The 22,148-nt window shown below is 36.5% G+C and overlaps 4 protein-coding genes and 1 non-coding gene across 5 annotated transcripts; 4 read left to right on the forward strand and 1 right to left on the reverse strand.

Annotated features, from left to right (window-relative positions):
- Positions 1-268: 268 nt before the first annotated feature.
- On the forward strand, positions 269-1,210 carry LOC142597890 (dnaJ homolog subfamily B member 14-like). The gene has a single exon (XM_075734905.1). It carries the CDS (start codon positions 269-271, stop codon positions 1,208-1,210), a length of 942 nt encoding a protein of 313 aa, XP_075591020.1.
- A 1,319-nt stretch (positions 1,211-2,529) lies between these two features.
- On the forward strand, positions 2,530-3,682 carry LOC142597891 (aurora kinase C-like). Its single transcript, XM_075734906.1, has 5 exons — positions 2,530-2,670; positions 2,731-3,125; positions 3,368-3,434; positions 3,487-3,555; positions 3,674-3,682. Exons 1-5 carry the CDS (start codon positions 2,530-2,532, stop codon positions 3,680-3,682), a joined length of 681 nt encoding a protein of 226 aa, XP_075591021.1.
- Positions 3,683-17,430: 13,748 nt separating this feature from the next.
- Positions 17,431-18,888, forward strand: LOC142597892 (uncharacterized). The gene is made up of 3 exons (XM_075734907.1): positions 17,431-17,464; positions 17,879-18,028; positions 18,305-18,888. The coding sequence occupies exons 1-3, from the start codon at positions 17,431-17,433 to the stop codon at positions 18,886-18,888; spliced, it is 768 nt and encodes a 255-aa protein (XP_075591022.1).
- Positions 18,889-18,963: 75 nt separating this feature from the next.
- On the reverse strand, positions 18,964-22,148 carry LOC142597893 (guanine nucleotide-binding protein-like 3 homolog). Its single transcript, XM_075734908.1, has 4 exons — positions 22,136-22,148; positions 21,229-21,409; positions 20,584-21,147; positions 18,964-18,976 (listed from the first exon to the last, which is right to left on the reverse strand). Exons 1-4 carry the CDS (start codon positions 22,146-22,148, stop codon positions 18,964-18,966), a joined length of 771 nt encoding a protein of 256 aa, XP_075591023.1.
- Positions 20,081-20,161, forward strand: TRNAL-UAA (transfer RNA leucine (anticodon UAA)). Its single transcript has one exon. It is a non-coding gene; the product is annotated as a tRNA-Leu (tRNA).

A 22,148-nucleotide genomic window follows, 5' to 3' on the forward strand; every position in this document is an offset into this window, starting at 1 on the left:
ATCAAACGTAGTTGGTTGAAATATTTATTAATCTACAAAAATACGCTTGTCAACCACATAATTGGCCCATCATTGTAGAAGATATATTGGCTCCGATATGCGAAATTAAATAAATTTTTTTAAAAGCGTTCTAATTATTTAATAATATAAAAAATTGATAAGGCTATTTTCAATTAGAGCCACGTGTCTAAAAGTCAAATATTTAAAATCATAACGAGGCAATCCTTTAAATTTAATTAAAATTCTAGGACTTTGATAATAACGCAAAATGAAACATGAACCAACGCCAAATAAAAGAACTATTACGAAACAGAACAGACTAGATGTAGAAAAAGCATTAAGAGCTAGCGATTTATACACCGTTTTGGAGGTGACCAAAACGGCAACAGTAACTGAAATTAAAAAAGCATACAAAAAAAAAGCGTTATTGCTACATCCAGATAGAAACCCTGACGAACGAGCAGCAGACGCTTTTAAACGCGTGAACAGAGCATATGATACACTAATAAATCCGTTGAAAAAAAATGCTTATGATATGACTGGCAGAGAATCAGACGCAGCGGGGTCAGCGACACACGCAGAATATTTCCACGAGGGAGATATAGGTAGCGTGTTCGAACATTTGTTTCAAGGATTTGTTGGCGTTGACAACCCTTTCATGGGCGCTCACAGATTTTCAAGAAGTTCAAGTTTCAATTCCAATTACTTTAATCAGGCTGGCGGAAATTTTTCGAGTGGTTCACAGGGACCAAAGTTTAATTTGCTTTTCATTTTAGTGCTTGCGTTCACCTTTTTCCAGATCTTAAAGGCATTTTTCGGTGGAATCGACTGGTCTTCCCCAAAATACAATCTTAATGCAACAAACGACACTCCTTATGGAACAATGACTGAAAATTATAAAGTACCCTATTACGTCAACAAACGATTTGAATCTTCTTATCCACACAATTCAGACGCCAGAAAAAAGATTGAAGCAGAAGTGGATTTCGCCGTGTACAGTGCGCAATGTGAGTGTAATTTGAAAAGACTGCGTCGCGATTTGTATTTTGCGCAACTAACGAATAATTCTTTGATGGAGCGAGAAACTCGTGCGAAAATACGAGATGTTAAAAAAACAAATGAGGCTTGCGTTATCTGCAATAAAATCTCATCACAGTACCCTAGCTCAGTTAATAAAGTGTTAAATAGAACGAGTCCGGTTTCTGATTAAGTTTTTTCCTGATCTCCATTAGATTTATCTGAGGCTGCCTCAACAATTATATGTAAAAAGTTAACACAAAGTTTGTTATTGCAAGAATTCAACAAAAATCCTCTTGGAAAATTCTTGAGCAGCAAATCAAAACTTTCGTCGTCAGCAAAAATGGTGGCTAATATTCTGAGAACGTAGGTGTATTTGTTAACTCCTTCGTCGAAAATCGGCATTACAGCGTAATCATTAACTGCTGAAGTTGGTCCATGCCATGTTACGCATTTTTCTTCATTTTCAGGAATTACTGTGTCTTCTTTTGCGTCTGTATTCTTCAAAATATACTTTAAAATCGAATCTACGACTGAAAGATCTTTATTCCAAATCAGGTTCACTCTATTGTGCATAATTGATTTCCAAATTTTCACATTACGATTTATTTCGTGTTGCATTCTAACCTTAAACACAGACTTCTTAGCTTTGTCGGATGAATCATTTTCACCTGGTTTCTTTCCGCAACAGTTAAACAGATTCTGTATATTCGAAGGGCAAAAATCGCATATCATAATTAACCATGGTGCATTAAAAATACTGTATACAAATATCGAGGTTACAAGTTTAAATCTTTGCCAAAGAAGAACTAGCACAATATTGCTTCAAAGAATTTATTTTTTATTGTAGACAAAAAATATACATTTTTTGTCATTAGCAACAAGATAGTTAGTAAAAAATAATTTTGCTGAAATCTAAGAATGTACTAGGTTTGTTAGAGCGATTTAAATCAGTAAATGATTATTAATTGACTAGTGTAGATGACTGACATTGAAAAGACGCCACCGTATTCTACTATTATTAGAGAAGAATATTTAGATGAAGAAAAAAAAGCACAAATAAAAGCAACGATTGAAACACTCAGACGGCGCAACAACGAGTGTACGCCTGATTACCGAGCTAGAATACGAGCCAGATTTACTGACTCTTTTGGAATAACCGATCCATTAGCTCCAAAATGGACGTTAAACGATTTTGACATAGGCAGAAAGTTAGGGTCCGGTCAATTTGGATCAGTTTACCTAGCAAGAGAGCGTCGCACAGGCTATATCGTGGCGATTAAAGCTATTAAAAAAGCTTCTTTATTAAACACCGGAAATGAGCACCTTTTGCGGCGAGAAATCGAAATCCATAGTCATTTAATCCACCCAAACATTTTGGGTTTTTTTGGCTGGTTCATCACAAAGACTGCAATTTGTCTCATAATCGAAGTCGCTCCAAAAGGCGAATTAATGGACAAATTGTCTCTTGGAGGTTTGCGCGAACCGATTGTTAGTCGCTACATGTTCCAGATGATCAGCGCGATTCGCGCTTGCCATAAGATGAACGTTATACATCGAGATTTAAAGCCAGAAAACATTCTCATTGATCTTGATGGTCGGCTTAAATTAGCTGACTTTGGCTGGGCTGCGCACATCCCAGAAGAACCGGACATTGCAAAAGTGATCAATGACTCCAACGACGTGCCTAAGTCGTACAAATATTTAAAAAACCGGAGAAAAACCTATTGTGGAACTATGGACTATTTATCGCCTGAAATCGTCAGACAAGAATGGTACGGAAAAGAAGTCGACATTTGGTGTCTGGGTATTTTGTGCTTTGAACTTGCTACTGGCGGGCCTCCTTTCAAGTACGACGTGCCAGAAGAAATTCCGTGCGAAGAAGAAAAGGCTCGACGCAAACAACAATATGAAATTCAATACGGAGATCTTGAGCCCAAGTTGCTTCCGTTCATGTCTGCAGAAATTTGCGACTTTCTGCGACACACACTTGAAAAAAACCCCGATCTCCGAATGACTCCCGATGAAATGTTGAGACATCCGTTCATAACCAAATACAACGCTCGAGAAATCGAAAATGAACTTTATGCAGACACAAAATTTCCAGAGTCAGAAACAACTGCTTACGAGCCAGATGAAAACACTACCAAGCACTCCTGGAGATTCTCTCGTTTGTTCTTAACCGGATATCGCGCCAATCAAGGCGAAGCGTGTTGATGCGAAATTTTTCAACTGTTAAATTTCATATACAACAGACAGTAATTAATTTTTATAATAGTTGGCCTAGCCTTTAAATCGTTCAAATATAAAATTTATATCATAAATAAATTCAATTAGATTTTATTTATAGTTTTCCTCGTGAAGCTAGATATGAATTTTCAAAAGAACCAATAAGTATGCTTAAAAACGCACATGTTGTATGTTGAAAAACATGACTTGTTCGTAACACTACCTATATCGCTTTCACAGCATTATGTTTTGAAAATTGGCGACTTTAGTCAATCAGAAATTGCATTTGTGGAAAATGATTATTTGAGAGTAAATATAAAGAAAAATATACAAACGTATGACGTAAATCAGTTATTCAATTGTATGCACATTGACGTTGTGTGCGAGGCAATTGAAGCGTTTTCCCATGTTAAAAACTATTATACAGGAACCATAGACTTTTTGGTCTGCCTATTTAACAAACAGTGCGTGGTATTCACATTTTTGTTTCCGAGTTACCTTGATGCAGTAGAAAACGAGGAGGTTGTGTACCTCAAGCGGTGTTTAAGTTATTTTACGTCGTCTTTTTCGCCATTAAATCCAGTTTTAAGGGCTATTTTCTACAGACTTGCCGCGCTAAACCTGGGGGTGTTGGTCAGTTTCTTAACCATCGTGAATTCAGAAGACGCCACCCCCAGTTCGACGAGCCAAGAGCTTAACGTGAAATTATTCTATGAAGCGATTGCAGACGAAAAAACGCTAAATCACATAAAAAAGACGTTTTACCGCTTAGAAAGATATAAGTTAAGCGTGCCTACTTTTGTGAGCAATTGTGAGTTTTTCGATTTAAACCAGCTAGTCATTGAACAAAGTGAATACGTGAGAATAAGTCTTGCGAAGGTCATTGGAAAAAGTTCTTTTGCAACACTTTTGGCAGGCACAGAAGAAACAGTTGACAAATACAATTCGCAAATTTCAAATGCTGAACAGATCAATGAAACGTCCAGCCCCGTACTTCATGATCCTTTAACATATGTGCCAGACGAGTTTGATGATGATCTCAAGGCTGACTCTACTAGTTGTTTGTCTGAATCTGAAAACCAGAACCAACTCAAGGTCAGCTGCTCTAGCCCACGTGTAAAAACTCCGAACATAATTCGTGATGCAAAAAACGTCGACGAAGAAATTGAAGAAAACATGCGTAGCCAATGCAATGCGTTAAATAAACCAGTTGATTTGCCACTGCGTCCAACGACGAATGTAGAAATCAAAGAAACTGATAAACTAGTCGAGCCAAAAAACTCAGCCGCGAATGTTCAAAATTTAATGTTTGACCACACCAAGTATGTCCAATCGCTCGAACCATTTGAATATTACGCAGAAAGAGAAACTTTACGTTGTGCGTTCTGTTGTAAATTTGATTTTTATGATCCTTCCAATGCAGAGAACATTTGCAATCTCTACCACGAAGTGAAAAACATAAATGACTTTATTGTAATGTGCAACAAGTTCCACCTCAGCAAAAATATATTACAGCAGCTTTTTCTGCTTGCCTACTCGCATGACTTGATATCGTCATTCGAAGAAGTGTTTGCACTTATCAATTTCATTTCTGATACCAATGCTCTTTCAGAGAGCTACATCAGCAAGGACAAGTACTGGAACTCGTTTTCAGCATTTCATAAATCTTCTGTCTGGAGCTTGAACGAAAATTTGAGTGAACCCTCGAAATACGATTTCATCGAAGGAGCTATAATTTATTACTCAAATTTTGCTGTTTACTCAACTTTGACAATATCGCTGCTCAAAGTTACGAAGAGTTTCAGGCAAGCTCGTTGCTATCTACTCCCGCTGATTTTGCTTGCTTCCAGCCAACTCAAAAAAAGGTATGAAAAAAAAGAATCGTATTTCATACCCACAGTAGATTACATCATATCCAGTTTTATTTACGCGGTCAAACACCAAGACGATGATGATCCAGACTACACCGCGTTTCATTACGCGATCGACGTTCTACTAAATGTTTACTTTAATAACAATTCACTGCTGAAAATGATATTAAAAACAGCAAATTCACTGCCTAATTTCTCGCAAATACTCACAGTTTTAATTGGTTTTGTGGATTTCAGAAGCTGTTTGATGTCTATTTCCAAAAAGATTCTTAACGAAACCAATAACTACTTTGCCAATTCCGTTTCGAAAACGGAGAAACTCAGACAGCTGCTGCAGCAGTATTTCGAAAATTCGTCCACGTTCATTTTTTCAGAAGCAGACAAAGAGAACGACCAAGTTAATTTAAAACTGTTGCTTGATTCCACAAGTGCAGACATTAAAACTATAATTGCTGATCCTTTCGAGCCCGAATGGTACCTCGAATCGCTCAACATAAACGAATGTCGAATTCTCAAAAGTAGCAAGTATCCGATTTTGTTGTCAGGCAATTATGTGCACCGTAAAAACAAGTCCAAGCCGTCTATCAAGCGTTTCTTGATGTACAAGCATCCAGACGACTTGATGATGGACTATTTTGTAACAGAGTTCTTTAACTACATCTCATTTTTGCACAGTGAAATTCTGTCTCAAACCAGCTTTTTAAACCAGTATCGTGTTATAGCAACCAGCAGCAAAGACGGTTTTGTGGAATTTGTGCAAGACAGCCAGAGTTTTACCGAAATTGAAAAAGAACCCAACGGCATCAGTAAGATCATTGACAGCAATGACAAAAAACACAACTTTGTAACTTCGGCAGCCACGTTTTGTTTTTACACTTATCTGCTTGGCGTGGGAGACCGCCACAAAGATAATATAATGCTTCGTAGCAACGCAGTGTTGTTCCACGTAGACTACAGTTTTATATTCGGGAACGAGCCCAAATACTTTGGCCAAGTTCCAATGCGGATCACCGACAGCATGGTCACCAGTTTTGGCGGCACGGAGAGTAAACTGTTTCATAAATTTGTCTTTCTCATCGTCAACAACGCGCTGTGGTTCAAGTTTCTTTTGTACAAAGTGCTTCCCTGGTTTTTAATGTTGCAGAAAGGAAACTTCATTTCGTCCAGCGACATGACGTTTCTCGTGGAGAGAATCAAAGTCTTTGAAAACGATGACTTGGCCACCATAAAAAATTTTATTGAAAACATTATCCTCAAGTCTATCGGTAACATCGCTCCAGCGGTCATCGACTACATGCACGACTTAGTTTTATATTTTAGGTAACTTCATATTTCGTATCGCGCAAAGCCGCTGCTTGCGCTACTCCCGATTGATGAATTTTCCTCAGCGTGCGACATAATTAACCTTGGCTATAAAACACCTTGAAATAGGCCACAGCGCGAATTTGTTAAATTTAGTAATGTTTCAGCAAATGTAAAATAATTATATTTTCTATTCTCCGCTTACTCAGATATCTCAAATTTTATGCCATGCTACTATAAACATTTTGTTTCTGACAATGAAAAAGTTATTCAAGCAAACGAACCTCTCGCAATGCGAGAACTCGTCAACACGCTTCTAGCCACCAAAACCATAGATGAGTTAGCTTTGCTTTGTACTCGTTTTAACACGTGGATTTGGTTGGACACGAAAATTCTAACGTGGAGACGTGTGTTTTCGTTGTTTGACGCTATTTTTAACCTCTATATTAGAATAAGCGGAATTGATGGAAAACCACCAGCCGAGTTTTCTCCATCCGACCACATTCCCATTCCTCAATTTTCGAACGATGTTATTGCGAGCCTAACCTGTTACAACATTACGTGTATTTTAAATTTAATTCTGATGTTGAAAGAGAACAGCCAATCTAAGTTTGAATATCACTACATAGAGACTCTTGTCACCTTGCTCAACTCGACCTATGCTCCCGTTGTGGAGAAAGTGTTAAGCATCATGTTGACGTTTGTTTACTCTAACGCTTCGTGGATCAACCCGATTGACAAACGCTTTTACAATGTCCTCGAAAGCTACATTTCTACCATGTCTTTCCATCCTTTGGAGCTTCTCAACTGCAAATCTCAAATTCTCTCAGAACAAATTTTGACTTACTACAACAAGCTTAGCTTTTCTAACTACGTTTCAGAAATTGGATACGTTTCTCAGTTTGACGCGCAAAGTGCCAACGACTTTTTTGAACTGCAAAATAAATCTTTCACCGAACTTACGGTTTTCGACGAAAAGAAGAGCTACGAACTTTTTACAAACAATTACACCTCTTTCACTGATTTTCCAGCAGACTCCAGCATTTACCTCTACGCTAAAAACATACTTGGAGAGTTCAGCGACTCAAACATTTCTTCATTCAATGTCAACAAGTATTTGCAATACCACCGGTTTCGATGTGCCCTCAACGTCAATCTCGACATGCGAAGAACTTTGGGAGACATTCAAATTCTGAGTTTACTCTACACAATAAACTACAATCCCGAGAAAATGACTTCGTTGCTGACCAATTTCCCCTGGGTCCTGCAGATTCCAACCGTGTACATTGACTTTCACCTCTTTTGTCTTTTCACGACGCTCGAAATTTCAATTGAATTTTTCATCCAGCTCTCGAAATCCTCTTCTCTGTCGAATTTAATTAAAAATCACTTAGAGCTCGACTACTCTACCGGTTTATTTTTCAGACTTTTCAGAGCTTATGTCATGAACCCAGCGTACTATCCCGCAAAAGCTTTGTATTCCTTAAATACATCGAACGAAGAAGTCATCGCCATGTCCAAAGCAAATCTTAAAACGTTAAAAGAAACTTCAAAATCAATAAATGGGCTTTTCTCAAAAGTAAAACAAGACGAATGCGGTGAATCCGACATTATGTCCGTGACGGCTCCGTCTCAAATCGCGGTTTCTAAAGTCGACAATTACAACTTCACAAATACCAATCAACAAACGCAGTGTGATAGAATTTTCATCGAGACTTCAGAGGTTTCACGCAAACGTTCTGTGTCAACGACTTCAAAAACTCCCAAAAGGTATAAACGCACAAAAGACATGCTTTGCATCTGTCGAATCACGCCTATCGAAGAATTCCGAGTAATCAATTCGCTGGAAAACAAGAGAGAAGTGTACAACTACATCCGCTACATACAACTAATCAAAGAACACTCGAACTTAATCAACGGCATAATCGACCTGTTTAACTATAGTTTAATGTTAAACAGCAAGAAATACTCGCAACCTTCCATTATCATTTCGTTGATCAGCTTGATCAACATACCGGACTACCGTTACGCCCAGTGTATAATTACTGCACTCGCCACTCTCACTAACTATTTTGACGAGGCCGTAGACAAATCCAAAGCTAAAGAGTACGCGATAATGTCTCTGATAGACACGAGATTCAACTACGAACTCAACTACCACAATTTCATGCAAGAATTCCTTGTTTATTTGGACATTATGAGCAAACACAACAATATCACTGTATCTCCGCTAACACCCAACACCGTTTTCCGAAACGGAAAAAAATTTGACCTCCAGTTTCAGCACAATCTCATTCATTTCCCCATTACCAACCCTGGAGGCTTTCAAACTTCGTACGACGATAACGTTCATGAAGTACCTTCTTGCGACTTTTTAACTACTGAAAATAGGCTAAGTTTTTTCAAAATGTTGAAATGGGCACTGCTTGAAGATCATAACAGTCACCAGCTCATTATTTCAAATCTTTTCAAAGAACTCTACGTTTTCATGTGGTATGAAAAATACGGTATTAATGCCAGTCCCTCCAAACTTTACATTAACACATATTGCGAGTCTTTCATATCTCTAATCAACATTAGCGAAGACAATGGTTTTATCTTTCTACAACAAATCATTTCTTCAATCAACGATTTGATTATTGACGACATTCTGATGGTTCGTACTTGCATTGAGAACAAGATTTTGGACGCGATTTTCAATTATTTTTCGCAAAACTTTTCGTTTGAGTGTTTCACTTTAGTGAGCGTTTTCATTTCGCTATGTACAAAATTGCTCGAAGTCAACGACGGTGTTACCTTTCTTATTACAAGTTTCCCACAAATTTTGGTTAAAATAATACAGTCCGTCGCTAGCGAACAACTCTTGTATTCACAAAACAGTTCACAGGTCATCAACTTGCTCGCTAACTTTATCAAATCTCTTTTTGAAACTCTGAACAGCAAACTTGAAGTATACGAATCTAATTTAAATATGTTCCAAAACTTGTTGAATACAAATCTACTTACACAACTCTCACTTCTAATTCATGCAATTGAATCTAGAGATCAGTGGTACGTCAATTTCCACATTCCAAAAAAAATAATTAGCTACCCAACACTTCAACAAGGAAGCATTTCAGAATTCAAAATGATCAAGTCTCCCGAAAGCCAAAAGTATTGTTTAATACACAACAACTCACTCCCCATATGCACTTGCAAGCAAGACTCCAAATCCCAAATTGCAAACGTCACAATGGACAAAAAGATTACTTCTGATCTATCTTTTGTTACTTGTAAATTTTTTGATTTAATAAGCAAAGATCCTACTAGTTACGATTACTCTAATCGTCACGTAAATATGCTTAAAAAAACAAATCTGGAACACGATAGACTTGAAAATTTACTGTCTTTTACGTACTCAATTTTCACCTTAAACCAAATAACTTTTACTTCTGAAACTCTTTTCGACTTTCTCAAGTTGCTATATACATTGATTGGTTCGTCAAAATGTCCTCCCGCAGCTTATACCGGTATGATTACATTTGACTCTCCTTTCGGAAACAATGCGTTTAAACGAATGATTTACGACATCATATACAAACTACTCACTCAAGAATCTATTAAAAACAATTCTCGACTGCACTTAGATGTCCCTGAACGAATATATTATTCTAAAAAAATTGGAGCAAAACTTCAGGCTCTCGGACTACAACTGTCTAAGTATGAACATGTTTTGGCGAATCTTGTTTTGCCTCCTGAGTACAACTCGAGAGCATACATCGAAAGCTACAAACACCTAAATGTTTCTTTGCTAAAAACTGATAAAAGTTTAGAACTGAACAATTTAAACGAATACTCGTCGTCTTCGTCCGTTCTCGAGAACTTATACAACCTTCTAAACGAAACAACTAACTTCTATTCGTGTATTTTCCCCGTAGACGATTCGGAAATAAATATTTTGTCCAGTTCGTCTATTTCCGTGGCATTGTCTGAGTTTTTTCTTACCATAACTCCGTTTACACTCGTCAGTTTAACCAACTTATACAATTCTTCTATTCAGTCGTTGTCAACGTTAATTTCTCCGTTGCTACTCGCTTTATTCAATCCAAATTTGATTTGCCCTCAATTGTCAGAAGAAATTCTACGTAGAAATACACTTGTTATTGATTATCCAAACTTGGCGTTGAGTTCCACATTTGGTCATAGCTACTTAGACTCGATCAACCAGCTAGCCAACAAGGGGCTTGACACTGGAAACTTTTTACTTGAAACGCTGGCTTATTACGCATTTTCGTCAGGCAACCCCATAACTGATGGTAACTTATTATATAATAGAACAATGCTTTCTTCTCCTATTCCATGTATCGAGTGTGTTTCTTGTGATGTGTTCACGAAAAAACGTTCCAACAGCATTTGCGAAACAAAGTTCAAACCATATGACTCGAGCTGCGTCTGGAAACGTTTATTGGTGTCAAGTAACCGAACTTTTAGACACGCGCTCCGGGTTCTTTGCTTAAGTATGAACTCTTTAATAGACTCGTACGATCCACACGCTTTAGCATTGTTAAACACAAAATTAAAAAGCATACTAAAACAAATAGTGCTTGAATTTTCGAAGTATGTTAATGAATTGTCTGATGAACTCGACGTTGAAATTTTATCGAAAAAAATTCGAATAGCTTGTGAACTACTAGATCACATTTACACCGCGTTCTTAACTGGCGAAAATTCTAATCAAATCAAATTCTATTACTTTGATTGTTTGAATGAGAATAACTTTTTTCACGATTTGTCGACATTGTTTAGTTTCATTTCCAAGGAGTTCTTGGTGACAAGTGAACAGGTTAGAAAACTTTACATTGACACTTCATATCCCGTAGAATTTTCTTCCGTTCGCTTTGAGATTGCTTTTTTAAGCAAAGAACAGCTATTTTATTACTTCCAAATCAATCGTATTTGCTTTGATCTTTTGCTGAGTGCCTGTTCTGCCATCATAACCAGTATTGTCACTAACAAATGTAACTCAAAAATATTCATTGTCAACAATTCTAAAAATCAAATTTATTTGGCAGCAAGCACACTTTGTGACCAATTAACTCCGTTGTTGAGATACTTGGCTTCAAACATGTTTACGTTTGAGTTTGTTATTTGCTTTGATCTCGAAATTCAGTACAAAACATACCTCATGCTGTATGCTCATCTTTTAATGGCGGACTATGAATTCGTTTTCCCACGATTGTTCTCCCAACCTTCTTCGAAAATTTCAAAATCCACTTCTCAACAACAAAATTCCAAATTAACCCAGCTGATTCAACACTACTTGCATAGTGACCCTGACTGTTCACTTCCTGTCATTATTAATGTTTTCTCTATTATCATTCAAAAACTACAAAACGTGAACATCATTAATTGTATGATTCGAATGTGTTTTGCAACTCTACTAAAGTTAAACACTAAACTCATCAAAAACGAAATTTGCATTATTTTTTCATCGTTCTTTTCAATTCACTACAAAAGCTGTGATTTCTCAACGCTCATACTATTTACAAAACTGAATCACACGTTTATCCAATGCAAAAAGCAGCTGCAAGAACTTTCACAGGTGAACGAAAGAACTTTGGCGCTTAATAAAAAATACCTAGCTGATCTTCAGATGCACTTTGACTTTGAACCGATCAACTACGGTTTTATATATAAGTCAATTTTTGATTTCTTCATCTACAATTCAATAGAAAGTTTAAAACCGATAAAGCCACATTTAGCAGTCTTGGTAATAAACGTGGCTTTGGTCGGTCTAAGGCAATACAGTGTTGTCAATTTACCTCAGTATTCTGAAAAACGAAAAGTAGTTAACTGTTTGAGTGATCATTTATTTTACCATTCGAAGCTGAACTACACTGACAATGAATTTTACCCTTACTACGATCTAATCGAATGCACATCTGTTCACAACGACCTCAGCGAAAAACTAGTTTTGACAAGCTCGGACAATCCCATGTTCCCTATATTTTTGCTCGCCGTGCTCGCATTTTGTATTAAGTTTCAAGTGCAAGAGCTCTGGCACGATATTGTTAGCAGCAAGAGTTCTAAAAATCACGAAGAACTATTTGAAAAAACTGCGAAATTCTCAAATATTAACAAAGCGAATGATTCGACTACATGTTTTTCCAAGAAACAAGAAACCTTAAACCAAAATAGCGATCCAACATATGAGAGCTTATTTGACCCTACAGGAACAATTTGTGACGAAAAAAATTTTTATCTAGCATCCTTTGATTATTATCAATTACCTGACCATTACCAAGTAGTTATTTCGAATGTCAAAATGTTTTTGAACTACAAACTTTACAAGGTGTTTTTAACACTCGTCACGAAGACTATCAGAACATTCCAATTCACGGATGAACAGTTCAGGCACTACATGTTTTTTTTAATTGTCAATACTTTTGGTATCCGAGACTTTAAAAACTATTGTCTGCAGAACTACATCATTACCCATGTCTTGTTGTCGAAACCTGTTTATAAACAGTACCAGATCGCCAAAAAACCCGAAATATTTTCAAACCTGGAAATCGTCAATGTCTTTATCTATTCTATATTGATTGACAGTGTTCAATACATAAGATTGCTTTATTTAGCGCTTTACAACGAAGATTTAAATGAAATGCTCATTTTACAAAAAAAAAACAAACAAGAGTTATTCAAGGATTTACTGCAGGTTCTTTCTCGCAAAATAATATGCAGAGATTTGTGGACAATAGAACCTTTAACTTACAAAGAAATAACTGACAAACGCATCACTAATCTCCTGTTTAACTCTTGCGCTTTGAACTCTGTATTGAATCAAACGAAAAACAATGAGTTTGTGCGTTTAATTCCCTATATGTACAGTATAATAACAGAAATTTTTGTGGCATATAAAGAATTAAGTGAATTTGAACGTGCGTGCCCGTTTTACGGTGAGACTTGTTTTAATACTTCGTGCAAGCTCAATTATCACTATGACAATGTTCTTCCCGTATGGGTCACAGAATTTATTTCGTCAGAAACAACTAACAACGAACCTGAAGAACGATTTGTGAAGTATGAGTTCACTTCAAGTATGATTCTAACACTTTTCTTTGTTATCTTAGTTTCTATTCCACAAATAATTTTAGGGTTTTGTAGACAGTTGCAATTTGACAAATTGATACAGTTAGACGAGCCTAACCCTGGTTCTGTAAAAACAAAAAACATAACGAACGACAAAAACTTAACTATAATTTTACTAGATTTGTCCGTTGATAAACGTTATAAGGCTTTATGCAACAACAAGTGCGTTTTTGAAATAATTCTCTCAGAAATTTTCACAAGCAAAAAAATTCATTTACTTTTGAAAGCCAATAATTCTTACCAAGCATATTATGAAAAATTGGGAATGTCAGTAAAAAAACCTTTAAACAATGCTTTAAGTGTGTTGTTTGATAATGATAGTTCTAGCTTAGAAGATAATCAAGAATACTTCAACGTCGAAGCTACTGAATTGATCAAAATAGTCGTTGTTATATCTTTTATCATAAACCGCAATATTAATTGTGCCAATATTTGTTATAACTATTTGACTAACTCCATGCTAACATATAATATGGGCAATACCGAACTATATGACTCAGTTATAAACGTGTTCAGTACTTTATTACTTATCTATGCGTTTTTGGATTTCAGTCTATTACAAAAAATTACTTCATGCACGCTCTCAAACAGTTTCAACTCTAAACAAGAATTTCCGACGGTTGGGAATTTTGCTGTTTCTCCGCCCTTACTGATGGAACAATTTTCGAAATTACTGTCTCAAGTCTCAACTTATTGTAATGAAATAACCCCAATTATTAAAGACTTCAACATTCTCGATAAGAACTTGCTTATCGGAATGATTGAAAGGATTTGTTTAAAAATATGTGAGAATAATTGCAACAAAATTAAAGAGTTCCTAGATCCAAACTTCAACGCCGAACACGACGGCACAGAAACTGAGTATAACTCATATTTGACGAATCAAAGTTCGTCGCTCATCGGTGTAAAAGAATGTGGAATATACAGCGATATTATTCAGAACATTGACTCAGAAAAACTCTCTCATGAAAACAAGGTCGTCACCCCATTAGATGCTCAAGGCAGTTTTCTGTCAGACTCAGAAAAGAATGTCTTTGACAACGCAGAAGATAGAAGTATGAACAGCAGCAATTTAACGTTACCGAGTTTGGATAACATCCAATTTTCAAACAGTATTGACAATGATGAATTACGAGCAGGAGAAGACAGTTTAAGTGACATGCTAAGTGGCGCTACTTCGGAAGAACAAGAAATTGATTACTTCAGCTTAAATGAAGAATGGGAAGCTTACAGCTCAGATGCTGAACTTGTCATTATCGACAACAATATGAATACGTCAACAGACTTTGCGTTTTCGATGATAATGAATCAAATTCAACCGGCAAATAATTATGTTGACAGTAATTTTAGAGATGTTTCAAAAAAGAGTTCAACTTCTTTTAGCGGTTTAGTTAACTTGAGACAGTTTTTACTAAACGACTTGTTGTTTTTTTCGCAAATGATTAACATAGAACCAACTGAAAATGATTCTCAAAGAATATATGCGCAATACCCGACTATACAGCCAATTTTGTTAACTTACGAAACTGAAAAGGAACCTTACAAAGCCGTAGAACAGCCTAGCTTCATGTTAGATTTAGCAATTGACACTTACAAAAACTTGTTTTACGAGATCAATATTGAGAAAAAGTATTGTGTAAACCACAAACAACCGCAATATTTTTACGAACCTTTGTATATTAGAAGTACACAACGATCTTTACACTACGAAGCTCTGAAAAAACTTAAGCTCTCGAAGTCCCGGATTGAATATAGAGTCAGTGAAAGTAAGTGCCAGTTGTTTTTAATTATGCAATATATGTGCTACTACTGTCCGAACTTGTCAATACTTCAACACATATTTATGCCTACTTATACTGTTTTAAACACAGAGCGGCCTGCTTTGAGGGATGAACTAAAGACAATGTGCACTCAAATAAAGTCGATTGTAACTCAGTCTATCAATGTAAACTCCTTTGAAATGATTAAATACATTAAGGCTCGACGCTTAACTGTTGATTCTGAAAATAATTTAGATTTACTTTGCTACGCACTACATGTATATCCGCATGAGTTACGTACCGTTTTTGACATCGACGAGAAAGACTTAACTTATGACGTAGCGGTTCGGAAACTTCTTACAATGAATGTTAACGAGGTCCAGCGTTCCTTCAAAAAAATTCATGACGCTCATATATCCTTTTACAGCAACAGCAAGACTAACATTAATTGTGCGCTGTTAATCAACTACGAAGCTCCTGATCAGCCCGCTTTCAGTGCTACTCCAGTTTTTTCTGACTTTGAACATATTCTCCCTGTCTATGTAAAATTCAAAGAACTGCGCAACTTCACCTTGCAACATCAGATTACATACAATTTCGATATCAATGGAAATCCATACCCCACACTTCTTTCAAAAAACTTTTTAATTGAAGCTTGTAAAGACATAAAGCAGGAAATCACCACCAAGATCGCACAAACACTTCTTACTATTGTCCAAATCATCGTTAGTTCTCGATCTTATTACTCTAGAAATTCTCCAACACTTGTCCGGTTGTATCTTAGTGTTTGTAATGCGAGCAACAATTCTCGCGGAGCTTTGGTATCACATGTTGAAACTTCAATAAACACTTCAGAAGGTGAAAAGAAATTTGAAATTGGGCCTGGTAATAGCAAATCGAGCTACAGTCAGGAAACTATTTTAGGCACTGAAAATTTGCATGGCTTTGTTTTACCAGACCTAGTAGATGCGATCTCAGCCTTTGATGACGATGCTTGTTCTCAAGTATATGAGCTTTATTACGATTTTTTGAGTGCAGATTCCATGAAGTTGACTCTGGAAAACGAGAGTGATTCCGACTATGACTCTGACAACACACCTGTTACATTGTGTAAATTCGATTTGGAAACTCTTTCTACGCTTGTCGATTGCAAGTCATTTTTGTACTCCGATTGCCAAAAATTGATCAATAAACTCCTTCTAAATTTGTCTATACAGAACAACATGAACACGAAAATTGATTTGATAATGAAACTTTCTCGAGTTGCAATATTTGGCATAGAAGATTCTTTTATTTACGGCTGTACGACAACTATTTTAAATATTAACAATATTTTGCAGCGAATTTACAATTCTTCTTATCGTAACTGTCTGCTTCACTGTCTGGAAGTTTCACTTGACTCGTTATTTACAGAAGCCTGCTTTCACTTGAGCTCTATCAAAGAGCCAATCAAATCTTCTTATTTCATTGAATCTAAACAACTTGTACAATGTTTCAGAGCAGTGTACGCTAGTATTATTAATATAAGTGAGATTCTCATCGACGAGAAAGTTCCGAATTTTACGAAGATTCCGGACAAATACCTGAAGAAAAAGATGAATCACAGCCTCTACTTGGACGTCGAATATGACGGCTTTAAGTCTTGCTCTAACACGAACAACATTACTGACGAATTCACTGAAACAGACTCGGACATCAACCATGAATATCTCAACCAAAGAGTTGAACGTATGTTATCGTCCTCACGATCTGAACTGCTTTTGTGGGAAATTTTGTCTGATGTTTTACATAAAGTAGAAGAATACAACGAGTTTAGTAGCATTATTACAGATATAAAACTTGATCCAGACTCTAAGAAGTCCAAACGTAGAAGAAACAACCAATATTCGCTCCACAAAGACAAACAGGATAAAAGCCACCGAGCTTTGTCTCAGTCTTATATTCAAAATACAGAACAGGATCCGTCAAATTCTGCTAAAGTGTATAAAGAGTCTGACGAATTTAATATCACAAATATTCCCATGTTTATGAATGCTCTCCAACCACTTATTGAAGCGTTCATTCTCCGGTGTGGTATAGGAATTCTGAACGACTTTAAGTTGAACTATTGCACACCAAACATGCTCAATTGCGCTACTTGTCACACCACTTGGGGTTTGTTAGTTCCCAAAACGATTACGTTTCCAAAATTCGGTTCAAAGGACCAACTGGCGAGCGACAACAATATAGCTGTTTCTAACGGACTCTTTGTGCATTGTGCGCTCAAGGCTCTAGAGTTTTATTGTACAAGCGAAAACAAACCTTTATCCAACTACTACAACATCTTGTACAAATTTGTTGAAAAGCACTCGATCTTGATAAATTTGATGATAAGACAACAGCCGATTCTTTTGTTAAGTTCTTTCAATTTATTACTGTTCGTAGCTACTTCGCTCATCAGCTTCGATAACAAGAGATCTTATTTCAGACTTCGTATTATTCAGCTCAAAAATTGGTCTGCTAAAGACCAAATAACTCTAATTGTGAACCGAGAAAACATTTTACATGACACTTTTACACAACTGCTAGAACACAAAAACTACATTTCAAATTTCTCTATTATTTTCGAAGGTGAAGAAGGTGTCGATGAGGGCGGATTAACTCGTGAATTTTACCGACTTCTATCCAAGGAAATTTTCAACCCTGATTACTGTATGTTTGTGAAAGTCAGCGACAAAGGCACGGATTACCACATCAATCCTCTCAGTCGCATTGACCCAGATCATCTAGAATGCTTCAGGCTTATTGGACTCATTACAGCTAAATGTTTGTTTGACGGCTACTATTTGGATGCTCACTTTACCCGTCCACTTTACAAAATAATAGTTGGAAAAACTTTAACTCCTTCTGATTCACAGTTCATTGACGAACAGTACTACACGAACTTGCAGCAACTGCTGGACAACTCTATAGAAAATTTGGGGCTGGAGCTGTACTTTAATATCGACATTGTAGAGTTTGATCAGATAAAGACAACTGAGCTCATTCCGAACGGAAACAACATCCCCGTTACTGACGACAACAAGTTGGAATACGTAAACTTGCTTTGCGAGTTTAAGTGTCTCAGAGGGATCAAGGAACAGGTAACCGCTTTCATGAAAGGCTTTAACAGCTTGATTCCGAGGTTCTTAATTTCTATTTTCGACGAAATGGAAATCGAACTTCTCATTTGTGGATTGCCAGACATTTCCATTGACGACCTGCAAGCTCATACAATATACAGCAACTATGTAAAAGAAGATAAGACAATCATTCACTTTTGGGAAGTGTTGCGAGAATTCGATACCAATCAGGTCGCTTCTTTTCTCCAGTTCGTAACGGGTTCTGGTAAAGTACCTTTAGGCGGGTTCAAGAACCTGATGGGCAACAATGGAATTCAATATTTCACCATCACCAAGGTTGACAACGTAAATCGACTCCCCACAGCCCACACTTGCTTCAACCAACTCGAGCTTCCTAGCTATGAGTCAAAAGAAATTTTAAAAACTAAGCTTTTGCAAGCTATTATGGAAGGTCGAGACGGCTTTGGGTTTACCTAAATTTTTTTGTAATACTAAAAACGATCTTCAATTCATGCCTTTCGTTTTTGTGGTTTTACATTGTCAAACTTTTTTTTATGTACCGATCCTTTGTTATTTGACAATTATTTTTTGATTTTAAACAGTTATGACGTTAAAAGTAATATAAAAATATTGACATTAGTCATTAGCACGTACGTCTATACCAAAAATGAAAAATTTTCGTACAAAGAATTTTGACATAAAGAGTTAAATAAGATATGCAGTACAGCACACATTCCTGTACACATCGTAAATGATAGATGGAAACGAAAATTTTATAAATCGATGTCAATTATCTAAGCTGATCCTTATTAAGCTAGATTGGATATTCTGCCAAGTACTACTGTGACTTGACTTCCATTATGTTTAGTACGCAGCAAATTTTATCAGCATCAATTATAAATGATCTTGTTAGAAGTTTTGATTTTTAACTGCACAAACCGTTTTAACCTGCTTGAACTCCAAATTATATATCTACTGCTGAATGTGGTGCGTTCATAATTTGCTGATGTTACGAAAAGTCTAATTATCTGCTAGCTATTCTTAATAAAACAAAATAAAGACCAAGTGATCTACACTATCTCTATTTCGTCCGATACAAAAGGTGCAATCAAAGTTCTAGGATAACAATTTCTTAATTTCAAAAACTGAAAACGAGATAGCTACGATATGGAAACAATAAGTACAGAAAAAACATTCAACATATCGGAAAATATAGAAATCGTCAGTCCGAGTGAGAAATGCCAAACAGACATTAAGGATGACTGGTATCTATTTATAATAAAAAATAATTTTTGTGAAAGTAAGTGAACAAAACCAGACTAACTGATTTTAGAGTGTTTACCTCTTGACGAGAACAACTTCCTCATTGGAAAAAACTGGAACAAAGTTCAAATTATCAGCACGAATCAAAGTGTAAGTCGGAAACACGCTTTGTTATATTTCAACAAAACGAAGACATTTGAAAAGCTGCAGCCTTACATATGTGATTTGAACAGTACTAACGGAACTTTTGTCAACAGCACGCAAATTGAACCAAACGAACCTGTCATGTTGCGGGACGGCGATATTATTAAGCTAGGAGCATCAAAAAAAGAATACTTAATTTTACGAAGCTGATGCAAAAGCTACGTCACTCTGCGAATTACTCATGAGACGTCTTTGAACAACTGCAAGGATGCCCGAGTGGTTAAGGGGGAAGACTTAAGATCTTCTGTCGAGAGACGCATGGGTTCGAACCCCATTCCTTGCATTTTTAATATATGAATTTTAAATATAGATTTATATTAAGCTAGCCAAGCCTTGAAATCGAGTGGTTCGGATTTGCTGGAACAAAATTCAACTTCTTGAACGTTGACTTTTTTTTGTGAATCCTGTGTTATGGGCGCGATGTCATAATGGGGTATTTTCCCAGATCTCCACATCATTATTATAGCATTTGCTGCTTTCATTAAGTCTAACAATCCTCCTTTTACGTAATGGTTTTGTTTTTTGGCGACTTCTTTCACAACATCTTCTGCAGTTTGCACATTAACGCAATAAACGTCAAAGTACTCTTGTAAAAATTGCACTTTGTCAACTTGTCTGTCTAAAATCCGCTGTACAGCTCCAAGAATGACAGACTCATCGTTCGACTCCAGCATTCCATGCATGAGAGCCATACAAGGGTCGTACTTGTGCAGGTCCAAAACGCCGGGGGTGTCACTCAGTTTAATATTACTAAACAGTTGAAAATCGCTTTTTCTAGTTGTAACACCGGGTTTGTTGCCAGTCACCGCGTGCTTTGTGTTACGCATCATGCTATTAATGACACTGCTTTTCCCCACGTTAGGGTACCCTACAAAAACTACAGAAATTGGTCTAGGAGCCGCGTCAGAACCAGTCGTGTCTTTGCGAGCTATTTTATTTAGAATATTCATTAGTTGATAGCACCCTAATGGTGAGTAACCGCTGCTCAACTGCTCTTTGCTAGCCTGATAGGCTTTTGTCTTCAGATTTTCTGTCGAGGAGTGCTTGCTGCGACTTTTCGTCGTTATAGATCGAAAACTGCAACAATAATAGTACTGCGAATAATATTTCAGCCAGTTTTCCACGGTAGCCGCGTCAGGAACCAAGTCAACTTTATTCAAAAGCAGCACTAGTGTTTTATTTTCCTTGTCTGCCAGCGCCTCTAACGCTTCATTCCTGAAATCTTGAGGGTGTCTCGCATCTAAAACCTCAATAATAACGTCAGCTTCGAGCACTGACGAAGTCTGAATGCTCATAAACTTTTTATTTACATTTAGAGACACACGAAGCTGTTCTCTGTCCGCATTTTCCTCTAATTTCTTTTTTAATTCTTCTTCGTATTCTTCGTTGAGCTGGTTCTGATCCTGCGAGAGACGAAGCAGTATTTCAGAACTGAGATTTCTGACTTTTTTGCCACCAAGATTCGTTTTAAACTGCACTCCTTTGGTTGCTTTATTTTTTTGACCGACTTGCTCACTTTTATTGACTTTTACTTTTATGTTTTTTTCATTCTTTTTCATAAATTTAGCATTCAAAATATTTCAAGACTCCGTAAATAAATAATGCAAAAATAAATTTTTAGAATATTATCAATTTTCTTATCGAACTTTCAGACGAGAAGCTAGTTTATTATGTTAACTGATGGAATATTCAATAAAATTAGTCAAAGCTGCAGTTAACTATTTCAGTTTTAACAAGTTCATTCAACAGATCTCACACGTTCAATCACGACAGGCTGAAGCTGATGTTGTTTACAAAGAATATAGAAAATTAATTGAAATTTTTCAGGAAACCGAATCGGTTACAGACCTGCTAAAAGCCAACCGTTCCATTAATGATTTATTATTGAGAGTTCTTTACGTGACGTTACGCGGCCGGATCGTTTGCCACGATATCTCCATTTACATTATTTTATCTGAGAAATCCATTGAATGGACCAAGTTTTTATGTTACATAATACTTTCATTAATACTACGTTCAGAGAAACAGTTTTCTGCTGTAATGCTTACCAACAGTTTACAAAAAGATTTAAACAGCAAATCGTTTCACTCCGTATTGACGGCTTTGTTTTTTTGTCAGGAACACATAAACGAGTATTCAAAAAATCTACTGATCGAAATTGTACTTAAACTATGCTCGTCTAGAAACATATTTGTTAGCAGCTCTGCTTTGACAGTACTACGAAGTCAGGTTGACTATTTAATTCATCAAAACCTACCGTTGGAAGACAT

The sequence above is a fragment of the Dermatophagoides farinae genome, unplaced genomic scaffold, assembly GCF_024713945.1.
Source record: "Dermatophagoides farinae isolate YC_2012a unplaced genomic scaffold, ASM2471394v1 contig1, whole genome shotgun sequence".
Taxonomy (NCBI): domain Eukaryota; kingdom Metazoa; phylum Arthropoda; class Arachnida; order Sarcoptiformes; family Pyroglyphidae; genus Dermatophagoides; species Dermatophagoides farinae.